The 20,130-nt window shown below is 44.1% G+C and overlaps 1 protein-coding gene across 1 annotated transcript in view; it reads left to right on the forward strand.

Moving 5' to 3' along the window:
• The window catches only part of RFC4 (replication factor C subunit 4), a 1,279,614-nt gene that overhangs the window by 74,387 nt on the left and 1,185,097 nt on the right, over positions 1-20,130 (forward strand). The window contains exon 2 of the mRNA XM_044070726.1: positions 7,973-8,051. Within this exon, the coding sequence (XP_043926661.1) occupies positions 7,973-8,051 (79 nt within the window). The remainder of the gene's footprint in view (positions 1-7,972; positions 8,052-20,130) is intronic.

Below are 20,130 nucleotides of genomic sequence, written 5' to 3' on the forward strand. Positions count from 1 at the left end.
TCTATCCTTCGTCATATGACCATCGGGACAGCCTGCTCAAGCCCTCCAGTTGGTTCCCTTGGAGGAACAAGACCCTGTTGATGAGCCTTCTTCGGATAGTCCCACCGAGGAGGTCCCTCGTAAATGGTGCAAGAGGAGGCACCTGGACTCCCCTGAGTCCGTCACCACCGACACGGATTTAGATGCTGAAGGTTCTCCAAGGTCACCCCCCCCCCCGAGGATGTCTCCTTTGGAGACATCATGGAAATGTTGCGTATTAGAGGGGGGTGGTCTGCCCAAAAACCTTCCGCGGATGAATCCGCGTTCCTGGAGGCGTTTGAGGCAGGCCCTTCTACCTCCTAGGTGTCCCCTCTGGCTGACCCCCTGGTAGACCTAATTACTACTAGAATGTGGAAGGAGCCCGACACCGTGGAGCCTATCCCGAAACGACCCGACAAGATCCTTAGCCCCCCAGTGGATAGACAGTCTTGGGCCAAGGGATCTCCTGTGGATGCCATGTTGGTGGCGGCCGCCACCAAGAAGGAACTCGCGCAGGAGAGTTCTTCGGTTCACCCGCCGGATAAGGAATCTCGAGCGCTGGACTGCATTGGGAAGCGGATGTTTGCTTCAGCGACCTTTTCGATAAAGGCGCTGAACTATATGGCACATACCATTAGGCTACAGCGAGACTTGATTAAGGAATATGCTGCAGCCCCCCGGAGTCCATGTCGGTCGAGGACAAGAAAGGTTTCTCGACTCGTATGGCCACTCTGAAATCCATTTCTAACACGTCCATGTGGCTACTCTCCCATGCTACGGAGGGAGCCGCTAGGGCCAGCGGAGCTGGGGTCGTCTTGCGACGTCACTCCTGGCTCAGTCTTTGCGATTTCGCGGACCCCTTCAAGGCGTCCTTTGCGAATGCTCCCTTTGACGGGTCTTCGCTCTTCGGCAAGACCGTTCGCGAGACGCTGGTCCAAAGCGAGAAGGATGGGAAGATGCTGTCTGCCGTCGGAGTCCGCTTCTCTAATCCCCAACGATCCTTTTCAAGGAATCGGAGGGGACAAAAGAAGCTGTGGTTCCGTAAGTCCCAGCAATCCCATCCAGCTTAGGACCCCTCGTCCTCTAGAGGCAGAGGACAAGGTGGACGCCGGCCCAGAGGCAGAGGGGGACCGCGTATCTTCGGGTCGAGGGAACCTTTCCCGGACAGACCCGCGCAGCAGCCCTGAGGGCTTACCCGGCTGTCCGTCTCTGGAGGCAGTCGGGGGGGCGGTTGTCGGAGCATCTGTCAAATTGGGAGTCCATTACGACAGATCGATGGGTGCTCCGGATTATATCCAGAGGTTATTCCATCCCCTTCATAAACCCACCCCCCAAGACCAGACGCCTCCCCGATGTTCCACCCGATCAGAGGGAGGCAGCGGCTTCAGAGGTCCCAAAGTTGCTAGAAAAAGAGCCATACAGCCCGTCCCCCCAGACCAGTCCGGATTGGGCTATTACACCATGTTCTTTTTGGTGCCAAAAAAAACGGGGGACCTAAGACCCATACTAGACCTTTCCGCTTTGAACCTGTTCATTCCCAAGGAAAAATTCCGGATGGTCACCCTCCAATCAATTCTACCCCTCCTGCGGCAGAACGACTGGATGTGCTCTATAGACCTCAAGGATGCGTACTACCACATATTGATGGACAGACGATCCAGAAGGTTTCTCCGCTTACGGCTGGGAGCCAGTCATTATCAGTTCAGGATTCTTCCATTCGGCCTCACCTCAGCCCCCAGGGTGTTCTCCAAAGTTATGGCAGTGGTTGCAGCCCACCTGAGACTTCAGGGCATTCAGGTCTTTCCGTACCTAGACTACTGGCTCCTTACCGCCACCAACAGGCATCAACTCTGCATGGCAAGAGATTATGCTCTGACTCTTGTCCAGAGCTTAGGCATCTCAGTGAACCTACAGAAGTCCTTTCTTTGCCCCGTGCAAGTCCTGGAGTTCATAGGGGCCAAGTTAGATACCTGCATCTCTCGTGCTGTGCTAACTGCGGACAGGCTGAGCAGCTTGTCGTTTCAGGTACTAACCCTTCTTCAGAGTCCAGCGGAGGAATTAGTCCTGAGGGCACTAGGATCTATGGCAGCAGCGATCGGTCTCTCCCTCCACACTCGTCTGTGGATGAGGGTTCTGCAGTGGACCCTTCAAATTCAGTGGTCTCTACTACTCCATCCGTTGAGCACTCCAATTCCACTGAGCAGAGTTTGCAAGGACTCCCTTCTTTGGTGGCTCCACGCTCCAGAACTGAAGGAAGGGAGACCCTTTGTCGTTCCTCCCCCCCCCCGAAGCCACGCTGACCACGGATGCTTCTCACCTCGGATGAGGGGGGGGCATTGTTCGGGCAGAACCGTCCAAGGCATGTGGACTCCCTAGAGACCGCTTTGCACATCAGTGTCCTAGAGATGAGGGCAGTGCTTCTAGCGTTGCAAGCTCTCCACGACATTCTGCCTCTGGGGACTGTTGCAATCCAGACGGACAACATGTCAATAGTCTGGTACATAAACAAACAAGGAGGAACCAGGTCTTACCCCTTTTGTCGAGAGGCTATGAGAGTTTGGGAATGGGCAATATCCACCAACCGTTTTCTGGTAGCAATGCACATTCCGGGATGGTCCAACATTTTAATGAACAAACTGAGTCGAGTGATTCTCACTCTGTACAAGTGGTCTCTCAATCCATTAGTTGCGAAGCAGATCTTCCGCAAATGGGGTTGGCCTCACTGCGATCTTTTTGCTTCTCCATTAAACACAAAATGCAGCGAGTGCTTCACAATACTTCCCCCCCCGAAGGGGAGAATCCCAGAGACGTTCCAGTCCATGCTTGGCCTCCCGGTCTACTTAATGCTTATCCCCCCCTCCCACTTATGACTAAGGTCATACAGAAAGCCCGTCGGTTGGGGAGCAGAGTTATCATCATAGCCCCATTCTGGCCTCGCCAGATCTGGTTCCCTTACCTGCGGTCTCGCAGTGTGACTCCTCCATGGATACTGGATCCCATTCCAGACCTGATTTCACATCCGGCAGGATTCCAAACCCCGAACCTGGTGAACCTCAAGCTTGCGGCTTGGTTGATCCAGTTCCACTGATGGCAAGGACTCCCGGTATCTCATCTCCTGTGAAGGCCATTCTAGTCGTGGCTCATAAACCGGCTACTAGGAAAATTTACAACAGCAAATGGAAACGTTTCTCCGTCTGGGCTAAAGACAGGGTCCTGGATCCATTTACAGTTCCTATTCCAACTATTCTAGACTTCCTGTCGCTGATTTTTAGGCACGGAGCAAGTGCTTTTACAGTTAAGGTGCAGTTAGCAGCCATCTCTCATTTCCATGTAGGAGATGGATTAGGATCCTTGGCTTGTACAAAATTATGCAAAACTTTCTTGCGGGGCATTTTCCTTTTGAAGCCACCTGTGAAAGTGGCGGTGCCTCCGTGGGATTTGACCTTAGTCTTACAAGCCCCAACAGGCCCACCCTTTGAGCCCGTGGCTTCGGTACCGTTAAAATTCTTGTCTTGGAAAACGGCTTTTTTAATGGCCATTACTTCAGCCAAAAGAGTTTCAGAACTTCAAGCATTGTGTATGAAACATCCTTATCTTATTTTTCACAAGGATAGGGTGTTCCTCAGGAATCCGTCGTTCTTACCCAAGGTTGCTTCTGAGTCGAATATCAATCTGTCAATAAATTTACCCGTGTTCTTCCCAAATTTTCAGAATAGAGGGGAATACAAATTGCGTAAACTGGATGTACACAGACAACTACGTTTTTACTTGCACAAGACTAAAGATTTTCGCAAGTCGGACCAGTTGTTTGTGTCATTTGCTAAATCGGCCATGGGTAAGGCCATTTCCAAAGTGACTGTAGCAAATTGGATTTGTCAGTGCATAGTTCACGGGTACATATATTCAGGCAAACCGGCTCCTATTGGAATTCACGCTCATTCTACGAGGTCTATGGCCACCTCAGCAGCCTTCTGGTCCAGGATTCCCTTGGACGACATATGTTCAGCAGCTACCTGGTCCTCTTCTCATATGTTTATTTCTCATTATAAGCTGGATATGATATCGAGAGGTAGGGCTTCCTTTGGCTCCGCGGTGCTTCGGAATATCCTTCCATAAAAGCCACCCAGGTTTTTCCTAGGTAGCTGGGGACTCTGTCCCACAGGTTGCAGAGCAAATGAAGTAACTACTTCAGATAAAGAAGTTATGTACTCACCATAACGTTCCATCTGAGTAGGTACTTAATTTGTCTGCAACCGACGCCCCCCCTGCCATCCCCCGAACCTTGTCAGGACTTCTGACCACCTAAGTTTTTTCTCCTGTTAGGAGAGTAGGTCCGGTGTTGTTCCCTCTATCGAGGTTTGGAGTTGTGTAGTGGGTAAAAAACGATCTGAGGTAATACAGCACATAGGGGATTATGGGTAGGGGGAGGAGCTAGGAGCTTGGATCTTGTAGCTTGGAAAGCTGCCGGCTCGGATCTGAGGTCGGATCCGATACACACAGGTTGCAGACAAATGAAGTACCTACTCAGATGGAACGTTATGGTGAGTACATAACTTCTTTTTAGAGAGAGAGAGAGAGAGAGACAATAGGCAAGAGGGGGCTGGAATGTATAGGAGAAAACTGGAAAAGGAACCAAATTATTGGGAGTAAATAACTAGAGAGGGAAAGATGATGGAATGGGCAGATGCTAAGAATTTATTTGGACTGCAGTTTTAGAGATTGCTTTCCTTAGCAATGATTGATATCAGAGTATAGGCAAATAAAAATAAATAGCGGTGTCCTAAACAAAAGGTCAACACTGGTAGGAGTTTTAGTAGAATCTGGAACAGAAGCTGCCATTATAAAAGGAATAATTAGTAGACCATAAAAAATATTATATGATAACTGTAAGAATCAGAGGAGGTTAGAAAGGATTGGGAAGAGAGATCAGATAAGCAATTCACAAAGAAAAAATGGGAGGATGTATGTATGTCTCCCAAATATGCAACAAAATCCAGAAGATGTAAGATTTTTGCTTGGAAATGTTTACATAGATATTTTTATACGCCAAGTAGACTTCAGAGAATTGTTCCTCGGGTAGACAGCAAATGTTGGAGGTGTGATGGGGAGGAAAGAGGTAATTGGGAACATATTTTCTGTGAGTGTAGTGAGTTGGCAGACTTTAAGGATGTCCTGCGTGCAGTCTGAGATGCTGGGTGGGCAGGTTGGTGTGACGAGGGATATGATTTTTCTGAGCGATGATATCTAATCAGAATTGCCTAGACATGGTAACGCATTGCTGTGTCTAATTATAGTGGCTGCCTAAAAAGCAATCATTAGAAAATGGAAATCAAAATCTAAACCAACTATACTAGAAGCAGTGAGTATAGTAACAGGTAAAACAACTTAAATTGAGATCCTTAGAAAAGGGTAGGAGCAAACTACATAAGAAAAAATGGGAGTTGTGGGAACAATACGTACAGGGGAGGAATGAGGTTTAAAAGAAGGCATGACTTAAATGAGCTATGTAATGTTTGGCTGAAAATGACTGGGTAGATTATGATTATGGTATATGATAAATAGCAAGATATATGAAGTTTAATGTTTGTAAACATGAACTTGTTAATGCAGTTTTGATTACTTTTTATATAAATATAAATGTGCCTGTGCCTGTGTCAGACGTGCTACTTCAATAAAGGTGTTTAAAAAAAAATTCCAAAGACAAATTTATTGAAATGTGGACACACGAGAAAGTGTTTTAAAAAGAGCATTTTGTGAGTTTTTAGTATATATGTTGTACAGATGTTCGTAAATAGTCCATTTAAGTACACATTCAGTCTTTCCAACATAGAAGGCAGGGCAAAAGTTGTATTTGGCAAAATAAACTACTCTACTGGTCTTTCACTTGCCTTTGTCCTTCAGTGTTGTCCAAAATGATGGATCTACTTCCAGGATATAAGCGCAGTAGGGACAGCTTCCACATTTGGTGGTGCCCTTGTTACCATAAAGTGCATTTTGCAGAGATGATGTTCTTCCTAATATATTTTTAATGTTGTGTCCAGTCTTGAAGACCAAAAGGGGTTGCTCCCCCAATTTTCTGAAAATGTCACTGTTACTTGTTATGTAAAATCCTTGAAACGGTTGGGGAATGTCCCTGAAATTGTTAGACAAATGCCCTCTCCCAGGTAGGAGACCTGTCTTCCTCTGTGTACCTTGTAAGTTCGGGTCATCCAAGGGATTACACAATATGGATTTAAACTTGGAGGTCCTATACTGAGTGATCTCCTTGGTCACCTTGTCTAAAAGCATACTGGGGTACTCATGGTCCGAGAACATTGTTCTTAAATGTTTGATCTCATGGAAAAAGTTTGTCATCTGAGATTGCACATGACAATCTGACCATTTGACCTTTCACCAAGCCTGCTTTTTGTTTGTGGGGTGAAAACTGTTATGGAGATAAAAAAATTACTGAAAGCAGGTCTGCAATAAATATTTGAGGTGAATTCACTGTCCTTATTCTGAATGATAACATGTAAATAGTTAACAGTATTCGTGTATGTGTGTGTGAACCACAAACCCTCCCTCAATTTTGAATTTTGTTCCGATAAGTCCAAAGTTATATTTGTGTAGTATTAAAGTGTTTTACATTTTTTATGTCAGTTTGACCTGTAATTTTTATACTGGTGTCTATTATAGCAATAACCCACGCCTGGGTGTGGGTAATGCGGGATTTAACCACAGTTGGCGTGGTTTGGTGGTTAAATCCCGCATTACCCACACCCAGAAGTGTGTTATTGCTATTATACAATGACATTATTTAAGAAAAGAAATAATTACTTTTCTTAAATAATGGCATTGTATAATGCCTCTTTGCTGCCCTTCCGCAGCTGTCTGGTATTCCGCGGCAGTTCTGATGTACTGCGCATGCCTACGCAGTACATCAGAACTGTGGGCAAAAGCAACGGAGAACGCAAGATCTCCGTTGCTTTTTACTGTTCGCTATGTTAAATGGGTTTAACATAGCGAGACAGCTTTAAAATAAGCAACGGAGATCTCCGTTACTTATTTTAAAGCTGTCTCGCTATGTTAAACCCATTTAATATAGCGAGACAGGTTATCGCAAGATCTCCGTTGCTTTTTACACACTGTGTCGCTATGTTAAAGGAGTTTAACATAGCGAGACAGCTTTAAAAAAAGCAACGGAGATCTGCGTTGCTTTTTTTAAACCTGTATAGCTATGTTAAACTCTTTTAACATAACGAGACAGTGTTTTATACTAACGGAAAAAGTCCGGGTGATCGGACCTTTTTCCGTTAGTATATTGAGGGATTTACAACGGGCACGCTGGTTGGGCTGGCCAATCAACGTGCACGTTTTAGAGGAAGAATTGTATAATAAAGCATTTTTTATCTGTGTAACTCCATTTGGTGTTTGGAGGCTCCTACTTCCGGATTCTGCTTGGTGTTTTTCAAATGTGTTTGTGTTGTCTTTTTTTTTCCCCCTTTTGTGCTTCGCATCCTGACAGTGATTGAAATCTGTCACTTATGGTCAGTAATTTAGCCCAGCTAATAACTCCATATAAAAATAAAGATAGGATTACTTTTTGTAATTAAGTTCTGTTTACACTGTTAACCATGTCATGGCAGCATAGTTTACATTTTTGGCAGTGAACAGTGATATGACAATAGGATTTGAGCTTAAGCTGGTATTGAGCTCTAGAAGACAAGTGTGCCTTAAGAAAGAAATGGGTTAGTACATTGATGTCATCTATAGTATATAAAGCATGTATGTGGAATTATTGTAATTACTCTATTTATTGTGAGTAGATCTGATCGTGGTGCTGTTTTCTTATTAAACTTTTTTTTTTTTTTTTTTTAAAGACAGTAGTGAAATGTATAGCTAGTACAAATTTATATATGGGCAAGTAACGTCTGCAGTTTACTGAAGCATTGCTGTTTGGAATCTTTCTGTGCAGCCGTCCCAAGTGTGTGGATGAAGTTGCTTACCAGGATGAAGTTGTTGGTGTACTGAAAAAATCATTACAGGGAGCTGATGTAAGTATAGCAAAGCCTTGCAGCGGTGAGAAAAGAGCACATCTGGATTATCCTTCTGCTTTTGGCATTAATCACATCTTTTTGTTTGGATCTGTGCTCCTTACAGTTAAAATAAACATGCAGTCATTAAAACTTCATAAATGTTTCCATCCTGGTACAAGATCATAGATTTTAGTAAATATCATGGACATGGACTCAAGATGCACAAGTGTAAAATCACAATCACTTCATTGTTACATGTATCAATGCACCTTGTTGAACTAAAGGGCGTGATGAATAAAAAAAAAAAAAAAATTTAGACCAGAATTCATCATGTGATACCTGGGAATAACAGGCTTTTTCACCACTGGACAATACGAGACAGCTGCATCTCTTTCATTTTACGTAGATAGGTGACATCCCAGTAATCTGGTGACAAAGTGTGACAGAATCCTGTTTACAGTAACTGGGTAACTGTGACAGAACATTCCTCCCCCTTCTTTGTCTACATGTCGGTACAGCTGACTATAGAGTCAGGCATAACATTTGCACCACTGGTCACTGTGTTTGTGTCTTAACATTTTATAGATATCATTGGTATTCAGGCTAATTTTTGTACTTCAGCAATTTTTGATCTGCTGTTAAAATATTTGAAGGCAGTAGTTGTTCAGACTAGCTGTCTATTATTCTTTCTTTTTCTGGCTCTTGCCTTACTCCTCATCAGTGCTTTCTTTCATTCTTTGTTAGCTGCTAACTGAAGGTGTTCCATATTCTCCATGCTTCATTTAACTTTGTAACATTTTATAGATTCATAGGTTGTCATTAGGCCAGTGACCACTAGGGACCTTACAAGCTTAACCGCACACCCCAAACCATTTGGGTTGCAAGTATCATGGGGGCATGTTAGTAGGCAAGTAGCTAAGGATTTGTAGGGGGATATTCAGATAATGCTTTTTTATTGACTGCCTCTGTCCATAAGGGACATTGGGGGGAAGACCAGGAGTAAATTTACAATTGCTAAGGTTTTATTTGAATAATGTAAGGGAAAAACTCTGTTTTACATGAATGGGAAGCCTGTTCCATAGTACGGGCATCCTTTGGATCACATATCTGTCTATCTAGTATGTTCCGTTTATATCACAAGAAAAGTTTTAGATCCCTGGATCTAGTGTTTCTGCTGGTGTTTGTTTTTGTACACTCACAAAAGAGCCACCAGTGCTGGATCTGAGGAAATCCTATATGCCAGCAAAGAGCCCCTCTCAGCAGCCTGTAGGAGACTGAATACAGAGATAGAGCCTTTAGGCAAAAAATCAAATCCTGTACCTTGTGTCTGTGAGGTAAACACCTTAACCATTATACCAACGCCTGACTGTTGTAGATGCCTACAGCTGATTCTTTTACTCAGATACTCTAAATATTTGTCTTAAATGCTCTGTCCTTTTTAATTCTTTCAGATGTTTAGGGTTATTAAGTTTGTTTTTAACAAGAAACATCTTGACTGTCTATGTCATAAGTGATAATTCAGTCATATAAATGAAAAAAATCATACTGACATTTTCAGTTGCAAACTTATTACTTATAATCTTTTATACAGTCATTGTCAAACATTACGTAACTCATTCAATTCCTGCCTTCCCTTTAAACTCATTCTTTATCCACTGCATTATTCTGCATGTATTGTTCCTATAATTCCCATTTTTTTATTTAATTTGCTGCTAGTCTTTTCTAAAGATTCCACTTCCAGTTCTTTTACCTCTGCTACTATATTCACTACTTCTAGTGTGGTTGGTTTAGATTTTGATTTCCATTTTCGAGTAAATGCTTTTTTTGGCAGCCACCAGAATTAAATTCATCAAGGCCTTGCTATGTCAAAGCAATTCCTATTCTGTATCACAGCTCAAAAAGATCATTTTCTTAGCTACACCAATTTGCTCACGCAGCATTTCTGACGGTAGTCTGCAGGGAATTTTTAAAGTCTGCCAACTCATTACACTCCCAAAAAAATATGCCCAGTTACAACTTTCTTCTCCATCACACCTTCAACATTTGAAATCTATCCAAGGAAAAATTCTTTGAAGTTTGCTTAGAGTATAAAAAATACCTATGCAAACGCTTCCAAGCAAAGATCCTAAATCTTCTATACTTTGTTGCATATTTGGGAGTCATACATATATCCTTCCATTGTTTCTTATACAGTCTTTTTTTTTCCAATCCTTTTTGACCTCCTGTGATTGATTCCTAAAGTTATGATATATTTTATGTGCTCTAATAATTGTCCCTTTATTAACAGCAGCTGCTGTCCTAGATTCTGCTAAAATCCATACAATTGCAGGTCTTTCATTTAGAATCCCCTTGTTCTTTTCTTTTTCTCTATACTCTGTCATTCCTTTATAGGGAAGGCAATCTCTAGCCTGTATTCCAAATGAATTCTTGGCCTCTTCTCATTCTGTTACATTTTCCTATTTATTTGCTCCAAGTACCTTGAGTCCTTTGCCATTTTTCCAGTAAATATTAGCTCCCTCTTTCCTGTTACCAAAACTAAAATCGGTAACTAGGTAAAAGTCAAGCCAAAAAGACTAAGCATATTTCTCCTGCTCCTAAGGATCCTCAGCATGAATAGCAGGATTTTACACAGGGGTTGATGTTCTTCGTCTCACATTGCTGCAGTCATAACCTGTGGGTAGTCCGCTGTCCTCGATCGGCCCGAATACCAAAGAGCTAGGCTGGCGTCGGTCATTGTCGCTTAGAGCTGACGTCAGTACGTCGTAGTACATAAGCGCAAGACCGACACCATATCCTCAGTCTTTCTTGCCGCGTGGTCCGAAGCAGAAGCAGCGTTTGCAAGTGCCGTTCGGCGTTCTGAAATCTTCATTTATCGAGTTTCAGACCGAAGACCAAGTTGGGCTAAGTACCCCGTTGGGGAAATCTTTGTCTTTCCTTGCCTCAGTTATCCGGATGTCAGAAAAAGTTAATAATTGCATTTCTTGTGGGAAACAGATACCTCATAAGGATTTTCATTCTTTGTGTATTCCTTGCTTAGGGCCTGAGCACGACGTGGTCGGGTGTCGCTTTTGTGCTAGATTTAACAAGCGCACCATTAAACGGAGATTAGACTGTGCCAGGCTTGTTTTTGGAAAAAGGTGTAATTATAACATGCCGTCGGATCCTCCGATGCCCGCTACCGCTAAAAAGCGTAAAGATAAATCTTTGAGGTCTAAACCGGATGAGTCGTCTGTTACGGACGCAGGTTCTTCTGAGCCTCCGGTTGAACCTGTGGATCCGGCCGGGGATTCGGCTGAAGTCCATGGGGAACCTTTACTTTTACAGGAGTTAACCTCTCGGGAGTTAGGCCCGGCTGAAGGTGCTTCTCAGGTGTCTGTAGTTCCATCTTTACAGAAGGTTATTAGGCCTTCTACTTCAGTGGCTAAAGGCCATGCTAAGGCCAAACCTTGTCATGTTGGCCCTGGTCATAGTTCTAGCTCTCCAGCCCCTGTTCCTAAGAAGCATATGTTAAAAATGGCTGAGGACTTGATTACTTTGATCAGGGGTTCTATGCCCCCCCCCCCAGAGAAGAGGCCTAGGGTGGAGGCAGATTTAGAGGGGATGGATCATTCCTCATTCCTGACTTGTTAGGTCAATTGAAATCTAAGGTGGATGCTTTATCTTTCAGCTGAAGAAATTCAGGATTTCCCTTCTTATTTGGATTCGGATGCAGAGGACTCCTGTCCTTCTGCTTCTCCTCCAGAGGATTTTTCTTTTTCTGAGACTTTACATTCCATGAGGGAGCATTTCAAGTGGGAAGGTCAGGATTTTTCGGATTCTCGGAAACGGCTCAGGGAATTTTGTTTCTGCCTCAGCATAGGCCCTTGGCTATTCCTCCGGTCTTAGAAGTTGTCCAGGATGTTTTTTCTGAATCTTCCCTTAATCCTGATTCTTTACCTCCTGCCCCTGTTAAGCCAGATAGATATTATAGAGTTCCTGAAGCACATAAGTATTTGTACAAGAGCCCTAGAGCTGATCCGGAAACCATTACTCAAGGTCCAAAGGGTGTTAGGGCTTCTGTGGCTAAGAATCCAGTTCCTTTGGATAAAGATGCTAAAGCTTTAGATAGATGGGGGGAAAAAGTGTACACCTCCTCTACGTTAGCTATGAGGGCTTTGAATTGCCAATTTCATATGCTGAAGTATCAGAATTTTTTGTTAGGTCAATTGAAATCTAAGGTGGATGCTTTATCTGAAGGTATAGAGTGTAAGGAGCTCCAGGAGTTGGTTCATGCATCAGATCAAGTGGGCAAGCATTCTTTGCAGTGTGATTTTGATGCTCTTCAGGCTGCATCCAGGGTGGCTGCTACAGGTTCAGTTATTCGTAGACATGCCTGGCTTAAGGATCAAAATTTGTCAGAGCATGTTAAGGTTCGGATTTTGGATGCTCCTCTTCAACCTGAAGTACTCTTTGGTCCTTCTGTGGAATCGGTTTTGAAAAAGATGGAAGATAAGGCTAAGTCTATGCAGACGGTCAAAGATTTTCTGCAGGTGCAGCCCCCTAAGTTTAGTAGGAATTGGCCTGCTAGAGGATGGTCTTTTCCTTCTTCGGATAATCAGTCTAAGGGCGGGTCTAGGCATGGTAGAGGCAGAGCTCACGCTCAGGGTTTCTTCAGACCTAGGACTTGGAGTTCTCCTGCACAGTCTTCTGGTGAGGGCAGGGGTCAGCCTTTTCGTAAACAGACCCAATGACCTGTATTTTCTGCTGCCAGACCCTTCTCTACTGGCAGCTCCTCTAGGAGGAAAGTTGGGACTTTACCAGAAAGGCTCATCCAGACTCTGCTACACTTTGCTGTGAAGGAAAGGTTAGTTTGCTGTTATTTTTTGTATTTCTGTATTGCCTTTCTATATTTTGAATACTGTAGTTTGTTTTCTTTACCGTGTGTTTTGCTTGCATTCTGTTTTAACAGCATATTAAAACTTCAAAAGAGACCACAGCTCTCTCTGTTCTGAGTTAGGCAGAATTTTTTCCCTCCCTCCCACCCATTTAAGGTGTCTTGTTAAATACCACTGTCTTTCTAGTTGCCCGCCTCTTATGTTAATCTGACCATATATCTCATTTCTCTCTACTTTCACTGGCTTATGTGAGTAATCACAAAACCATCACTTTTGAAATCCCACCCCTTCAATTATTTAAATTTATTGGCCATCCTACAGTATTTCATAGTACCAAAATACAAAAGTAACCACCCCTTTCAGTCCATCTTGCTGTTTTAAAAATAGTAACTCTCCACTAAACCTTAACTTTTTAAACAGGTAAAACTCAAGTTACCTACTTTCATATCTAACTTCTCTAGTGCACACTGCAGAGTGCATTCTTTTCAATCTTACCTTTAAGCATCCCTGTTACTAGCATTTTCTCTAATACCTAAAAAGATCATCTCTACTTGACTCCAAGTAGACTTTTCTCTATCTGTTAAACCTAGTACTTGCTCCTACAGTACTTATTACCTTGATACGGCACTCTTATAGATAGCACCCCAAAAAGGCAAACCCCCATTTCTCGGTCACCCACGTCCCCCGGAATCTCTTTTAAAGATGTTCTTCATACCACATTGCTGCAGTCCTAACACTTGGGTAGTCCGCTGTCCCAGTCGGCCCGAATACCAAAGTATATGGCTGACGTCGGTCATGGCGCATTAATCTGACGTCAGGACGTCAGGGTACAAATGCGCATGACCGACGTCATATCCTCAGTCTTTTTTGCCGCATGGTCCGATGCAGAAGCAGTTTTGCAAGTGCAGGTTGGCGTTCTGAGATTTTCCGAAGTCGGAGTTTCAGACCGAATCCAAGTTGGCTAAGTACCCGTTGGGAATATTTTGGTTTTTCTTGCCTCAGTATTTTACGGATGTCAGAAAAAGTGAATAACTGTATTTCTTGTGGGAAACAGATACCTCATAGGGATTACCATACCTTGTGTATACCTTGCTTAGGGCCTGAGCACGACGTGGTTGGCTGTCGCTCTTGTGCTAGATTTAATAAACGCACTATAAAGAGAAGATTAGATTGTGCCAGGTTAGTTTTTGGGAAGCGGTGTAATTATAAAATGCCGTCGGATGCTCCGACGCCCGCTTCGTCAAAAAAGCGCAAGGACAAAACAGCAAAGCCTAGGCTGGAAGAACCGTCCGTACCGGACGTCGGTTCTTTGGAAAGCTCGGCGGAGCCAGGGGTTCAGCCAGAAATTTCTTTGGAATCCCAGGGAGAGACTTTATTACTGCAAGATGTGACCTCTCAGGAGGTAGGCCAGGCGGAAGGGGCTTCTCAGGTAGCTGTTCTTCCCTCCCTTCCTAAGGTGGTTAGGCCCACCCCTGCTGTTTCCAAGGCTTCTCCCAGGGGCAGGCCAGGTTTTGTTTCAGGTGTTACCCCTGCCTCCTCAGGGTCTGTACCTAAGAAGCATATGCTTAAGATGGCAGAAGATTTGATTACAATGATTAGAGGTTCTATGCCCCCTCCTGATAAGAGGCCTAGGGTGGAACCTGAGCTTGGAAGTTTTGAGCAGTGTTCGGATGCTTCTGAGTCTTCGGCTGAAGACTTGCAGGAGTATTCCTTACTCTGATTCTGATGTAGATGATTCTACTCCTTCTGCTTCTCCTCCTGAGGATTTTTCATTTTCAGAGACTCTTCATTCCATGAGGGAGCATTTTAAATGGGAAGGTCAGGATTTCTCTGATTCCAGGAAAAGGCTTAGGGAATTTTTGTTTCTACCCCAGCATAGGCCTTTAGCTATACCTCCTGTTCTAGATGTGGTGGAGGATGTTTTTGCAGAGGCTTCTATGAACCCTGACTCTTTGCCTCCTGCTCCAGTTAAACCGGATAGATATTATAGGGTGCCTGAAGCTCATAAGTATCTTTTTAAGAGTCCTAGGGCAGACCCAGAAACTGTTTCACAGGGGCCTAAAGGTGTTAAGGCTTCTGTTGTTAAAAATCCTGTTCCTCCAGATAGAGGCAAGGGCTTTGGATAGATGGGGAAAGAAAGTGTATACTTCTTCCACTTTGGCCATGAGAGCTTTGAATTGCCAGTTTCACATGTTGAGATACCAAAATTATCTCCTTTCACAATTAAAGTCTAAGGTAGATGCTTTGGCGGAAGGTATTGAGTGTAAAGAGTTGCAGGATTTAGTTCATGTTTCTGAACAGGTGGGTAAGCATTCTTTGCATTGTGGTTTTGATGCTGTGCAGGCCTCTTCGAGGGTGGCTGCCACTGGTTCGGTTCTTCGCAGGCACGCCTGGTTGAGGGATCAGAATTTAGCTGAGCATGTGAAAACAAGGATTTTAGATGATCCTTTACAATCTGATGTGTTGTTTGGTTCGCCTGTGGAAGCAGTGCTAAAGAAAATGGAAGACAAGGCTAAGTCTATGCAGACTGTTAAAGATTTTTTGCAGGTTCAGCCTCCAGTTTAGTAGAAATTGGCCTACCAAGGGGTGGACATATCCTGCTTATGATTCCCAGTCTAGGGGTAGGTCTAGACGTGGTAGAGGCAGAGCTCAAGGTTCTTTTAGGCCTAGAACAGGGAGTTCACCTGCTCAGTCTTCTGGTGAGGGCAGGGGTCAGTCCTTTCGTAAACAGACCCAATGACCTACCTTTTCAGCTGCCAGAATCTTCTCGTCTGGCAGCACCTTTGGGAGGAAGGTTGGCACTTTTCAGAGAAAACTGGAGTTTAATTACCCAAGACAGATGGGTATTGGATATCATTCACCACGGTTACAGGTTTTATTTCCATACCTTACCTCCTTTCAAAGGCATGCCAGACATTCCTCCTCAACAAAGGAAAGAGGCTTACAAGCAAAGTTCTCTGTTGCTCCAAATAGGGGCCATTCAGCCGGTTCCTGTGCCAGAAAGGGGCCTAGGATTTTATTCTCGCCTGTTCCTAGTACCAAAAAAGGGGAACACGTGGAGACCAATTTTGGATCTGTCTATCCTCAACACTTATCTGGACATTCCCAAGTTCAAAATGTTGACGTTACAAAAGCTTTTACCTCTGCTGGGCAAAGATCACTGGATGGTAACTTTAGATCTCAAGGAAGCTTACCTTCATGTTCCTATCAGACTAATTTGCAGGAAGTATCTGCGTTTTCGAGCTGGGAATTCTCATTATCAGTTCTCTGCATTGCCCTTTGGCTTATCTACTGCGCCCAGAGTATTCACAAAGGTTCTGGCTCCAGTGATAGCTTTCTTCAGGCTAAAAGGAATACAAATCTATCCTTATTTGGACGATTGCCTGATTCTGGCTCAAGGAAGGGACGTGCTTCTTCAGCATTTGGAATATGTGATAGCAGTGCTAAGATGCCTAGGGTATTCTGTGAACGAAATAAAGTCCAGTCTAGTACCCTGTCAAGACATGTGCTTTCTGGGTGTGAGACTGAATACAGCAGCCCAGATGGCCTTTTTAACCCCGGACAAACAAAAGACTCTATCCCTTTACTTCCATCAACTATCTCATCAGTCCGTGCTGACTGCAAGGACAGTCCTTCAAGCATTAGGGTTCATGGCATCTTGTATTCTGGTGCTTCCCAATGCCAAACTGCATATGAGGAAGCTACAATGGTATCTCAAAAATGTATGGACACAGCACTGCCAAGATCTGGACACTGTCATTCAAATAATACCTTGCATTCAAAAGGAATTTTTGTGGTGGGCTCAGGAATGTCACCTAAACAAGGGACTCTCTGTGACCCGGCCAGAGGCGAGTCAGATTCTAACGACAGATGCCTCAGACATAGCTTGGGGAGCTCATCTGAATGGAAAGTGGATACAAGACAAGTGGCCTGCCAGACTACAGCATCTACATATCAACATGAAGGAGATGTTAGCAGTCCAGTTTGCATTGAAGGCTTTCAAGGAGTTACTTCTTCCAGGGCAGGTGTTGATTCTAACAGACAACACAACTGTCATGTGGTACATCAACAAGCAAGGGGGAACACATTCTTATCCTCTATGCAGGCAAGCAATGATTTTGTGGGAGACTGCGCTCAGCTTGCAGCTTACTCTTCAAGCAAGGTTTCTGCCAGGAGCACAGAACTCCTTAGCAGATGTGTTAAGCAGGCAAATCATGGATCCCCACGAGTGGAAACTGGATCTTCATGTATTTCAAAAATTGACAGTGTCATGGGGAACTCCAGACATAGATCTGTTCGCTTCTCCACTAAACCACCAGCTGCCAAAGTTTTGCACGAAAAGGTTTCATCACACAGCCTGGACAGTGGATGCTCTTTCTTTCAGTTGGAAAAATCTTCATGTGTATGCCTTTCCACCTCTGCCTCTCCTCCCAAAGGTACTCCTAAAGGTCAGACAAGACAAGCCAAGGATGATTTTGATAGCTCCAGATTGGCCTCGGCAGCACTGGTACCCATTGCTGAGGAGTCTAGTAAGGAAGCCTCCATGGCCCTTACCTTTGATTCCACACCTATTGTCTCAGAAGGACGGGCATCTACTCAATGTCAAGCTTCACTCTCTTCATCTAACAGCCTGGCATATTCTGTTTTGAACCATAGCAGGTCTCAGCTTCCTCAACAAGTTTTGAATGTGATTATGGAAGCCAGAAGACCTAGTACAAGGAAAGTGTACAGGAAAATGGAAGAGATTTTTATTTTGGTGTGCAGCAAAGGATTTGGATGTTTCTGAGCCAAATTTGAGTGTGGCTCTTCAATATCTTACTGAGTTATTGGACAAAGGTTTGTCTTTTTCTTCCATTAAGATTCATGCTGCAGCAATTTCAGCTCACTATGATTGTGACCCACCATTGTTTTCTCATCCTTTGTTCAAGCAATTTCTTAGAGGGGCAAAGAATATAAGACCCCCACGTAGAGCTCCTACTCCTGCTTGGGACCTCAATTTTGTGTTGGAGAAACTCACTCTACAACCTTTTGAGCCTGCAGCTACTGCTGAATTGAAATATTTGTCATGGAAGACTGCTTTTTTGTTAGCCATTACCTCTGCAAGAAGGGTGTCTGAATTGCAGGCCCTTATGGCGGTTGAGCCTTTCCTGATTTTTCATAAGGATAGGGTATCTTTACGTACTAATCCTTCCTTTATGCCTAAAGTGGTTTCTAGTGTGGCTTTAAACCAAACTATTCATTTGCCTACTTTTTATGCAGATCCCCAAAATAAGGAGGAAAAGATTTTGCACACTTTAGATGTACACAGGCAGTTGCGTTATTATTTAAGCAGGACTAAGGATTTTAGGCAGTCTCAGCAGTTGTTTGTTTCTTTTGCTTTGAGTTCTCAGGGTAAGCCTGTGTCAAAACAAACTATTTCTAAGTGGATTGGGTTTTGCATTGCATTTTGTTATTCCCATCATGGCAAGGAGATTCCAGCTGGGATTAGGCCTCATTCCACTAGGGCTACTGCCACTTCAACAGCATTTCTAAGCCGGGTGGCAACTAAGGATATTTTGGAGGCAGCTACTTGGAGTTCAGTGCATACTTTCTCTAAGCATTACCACCTTCCTCTCTACTCTAAATCTAGGGCTGGTTTTGCCACGGCTATTTTGCAGGGCATGTTGTCAGCTCCTGCTTCTTTATGATTTGCCAGCCTCCCTTACCTCTGCTTTGGGATTCTACCCAAGTGTTAGGACTGCAGCAATGTGGTATGAAGAACATAGTACAGTTTTGTACCTACCATAAATGTAGATGTTCAAGATCCACATTGCTGCAGTCCAATTTACCCTCCCTCCTTCCCCTCTGTGTTTAGGGGTGGTTGTGTGGATGGGGTTATACTCTTGTAAATTTGTATATATGGTATATATATTTGGTGCAGGAGTGTGTGGTGTTTTTGGTTTTAGCCTTATCTTTTTAGGGTCTTCTGACATCTGGGGCAAGAAAAGACTGAGGATATGACGTCGGTCATGCGCATTTGTACCCTGACGTCCTGACGTCAGATTAATGCGCCATGACCGACGTCAGCCATATACTTTGGTATTCGGGCCGACTGGGACAGCGGACTACCCAAGTGTTAGGACTGCAGCAATGTGGATCTTCGAACATCTACATTTATGGTAGGTACAAAACTGTACTTTTTTTTGTCTAGTCCTTCTAGCATGTCGAGGGATCAGTTGCTAGTGTCCTCTCCTGCTCAGCTGGTGAACCTAGGAATATTGAGGCAATGTTACAATTGCCTCATGTACATGGACAACCCTCTCCTCCTCCCACAAAACACAAATACATGCGAGAGATGCAACTATACGGCCAAACTGGAGGCTGAGCTCTCTCAACATAGGACTGGCAAGACCAGTCAGGAGGAGAAGGTTACCACACACACTATAGACCCAGTCTCACATAGTACCATCACAACCTCAAATCATACACATAAACACACAAAGACATACTCGGCTCTGATCAAAAATCTACCAAAACAGCAGAGGCCACCAAAGCAGACACCCAAACAACCACCACCTCAGAACACAACACCTGCAACACATAGACCTCACAGTCAGAGTGTCAAACAGTCACAGCCCTTAAGGCCAAACACAATGCCAGACACACTAGTCATTGGTGACTCCATAGTCAGACACACTGACGTCCCGCTCACCAGACTGAGTAAGGAGAAGGTCACAGTAAGCTGCCTGTCGGGCTAGAATCCGCCACATAACGCAAGCACTCAGGTCTCTCAACAGCAGGTACAAATACGACTCAGTCATTGTCCACGCTGGTGTAAACGACCTGAGACGTACCTCCTTGGACTACATGAAAAGAGACATTGAGGAGCTCTCTGATTATGTAGCCCAGGCAGGTATGACCCTGACCTTGAGCAGTATCCTACCTTCACCAAGAATGATGCCACAATACAGAGATAAGATGATCAGCTTTAACAATTGGCTTAAACTCTGGTGTCATTCAAAGGGGATCCAATGTCTGTCTGCCTGGGATGACATGCTGGACAAGCCACGCTGCTTCATGAAGGGACGGCTTGCACCTGTCACCCTGGGATTCGGATATTGGCAAAGGCTCCTGCCAACCCCATAGTGACGTTTTTAGGCAAGGCTCAAATTCTAACTCTACCAACCTAGAACACAAAAAAGGAAAAAACTAAGGGTAATGCTGCTCAATGCCAGAAGTCTAAA

The sequence above is a fragment of the Protopterus annectens genome, chromosome 4.part1 (genome assembly GCF_019279795.1).
Source record: "Protopterus annectens isolate FY-2018-M chromosome 4.part1, PAN1.0, whole genome shotgun sequence".
NCBI classification, from domain to species: Eukaryota; Metazoa; Chordata; order Ceratodontiformes; family Protopteridae; genus Protopterus; species Protopterus annectens.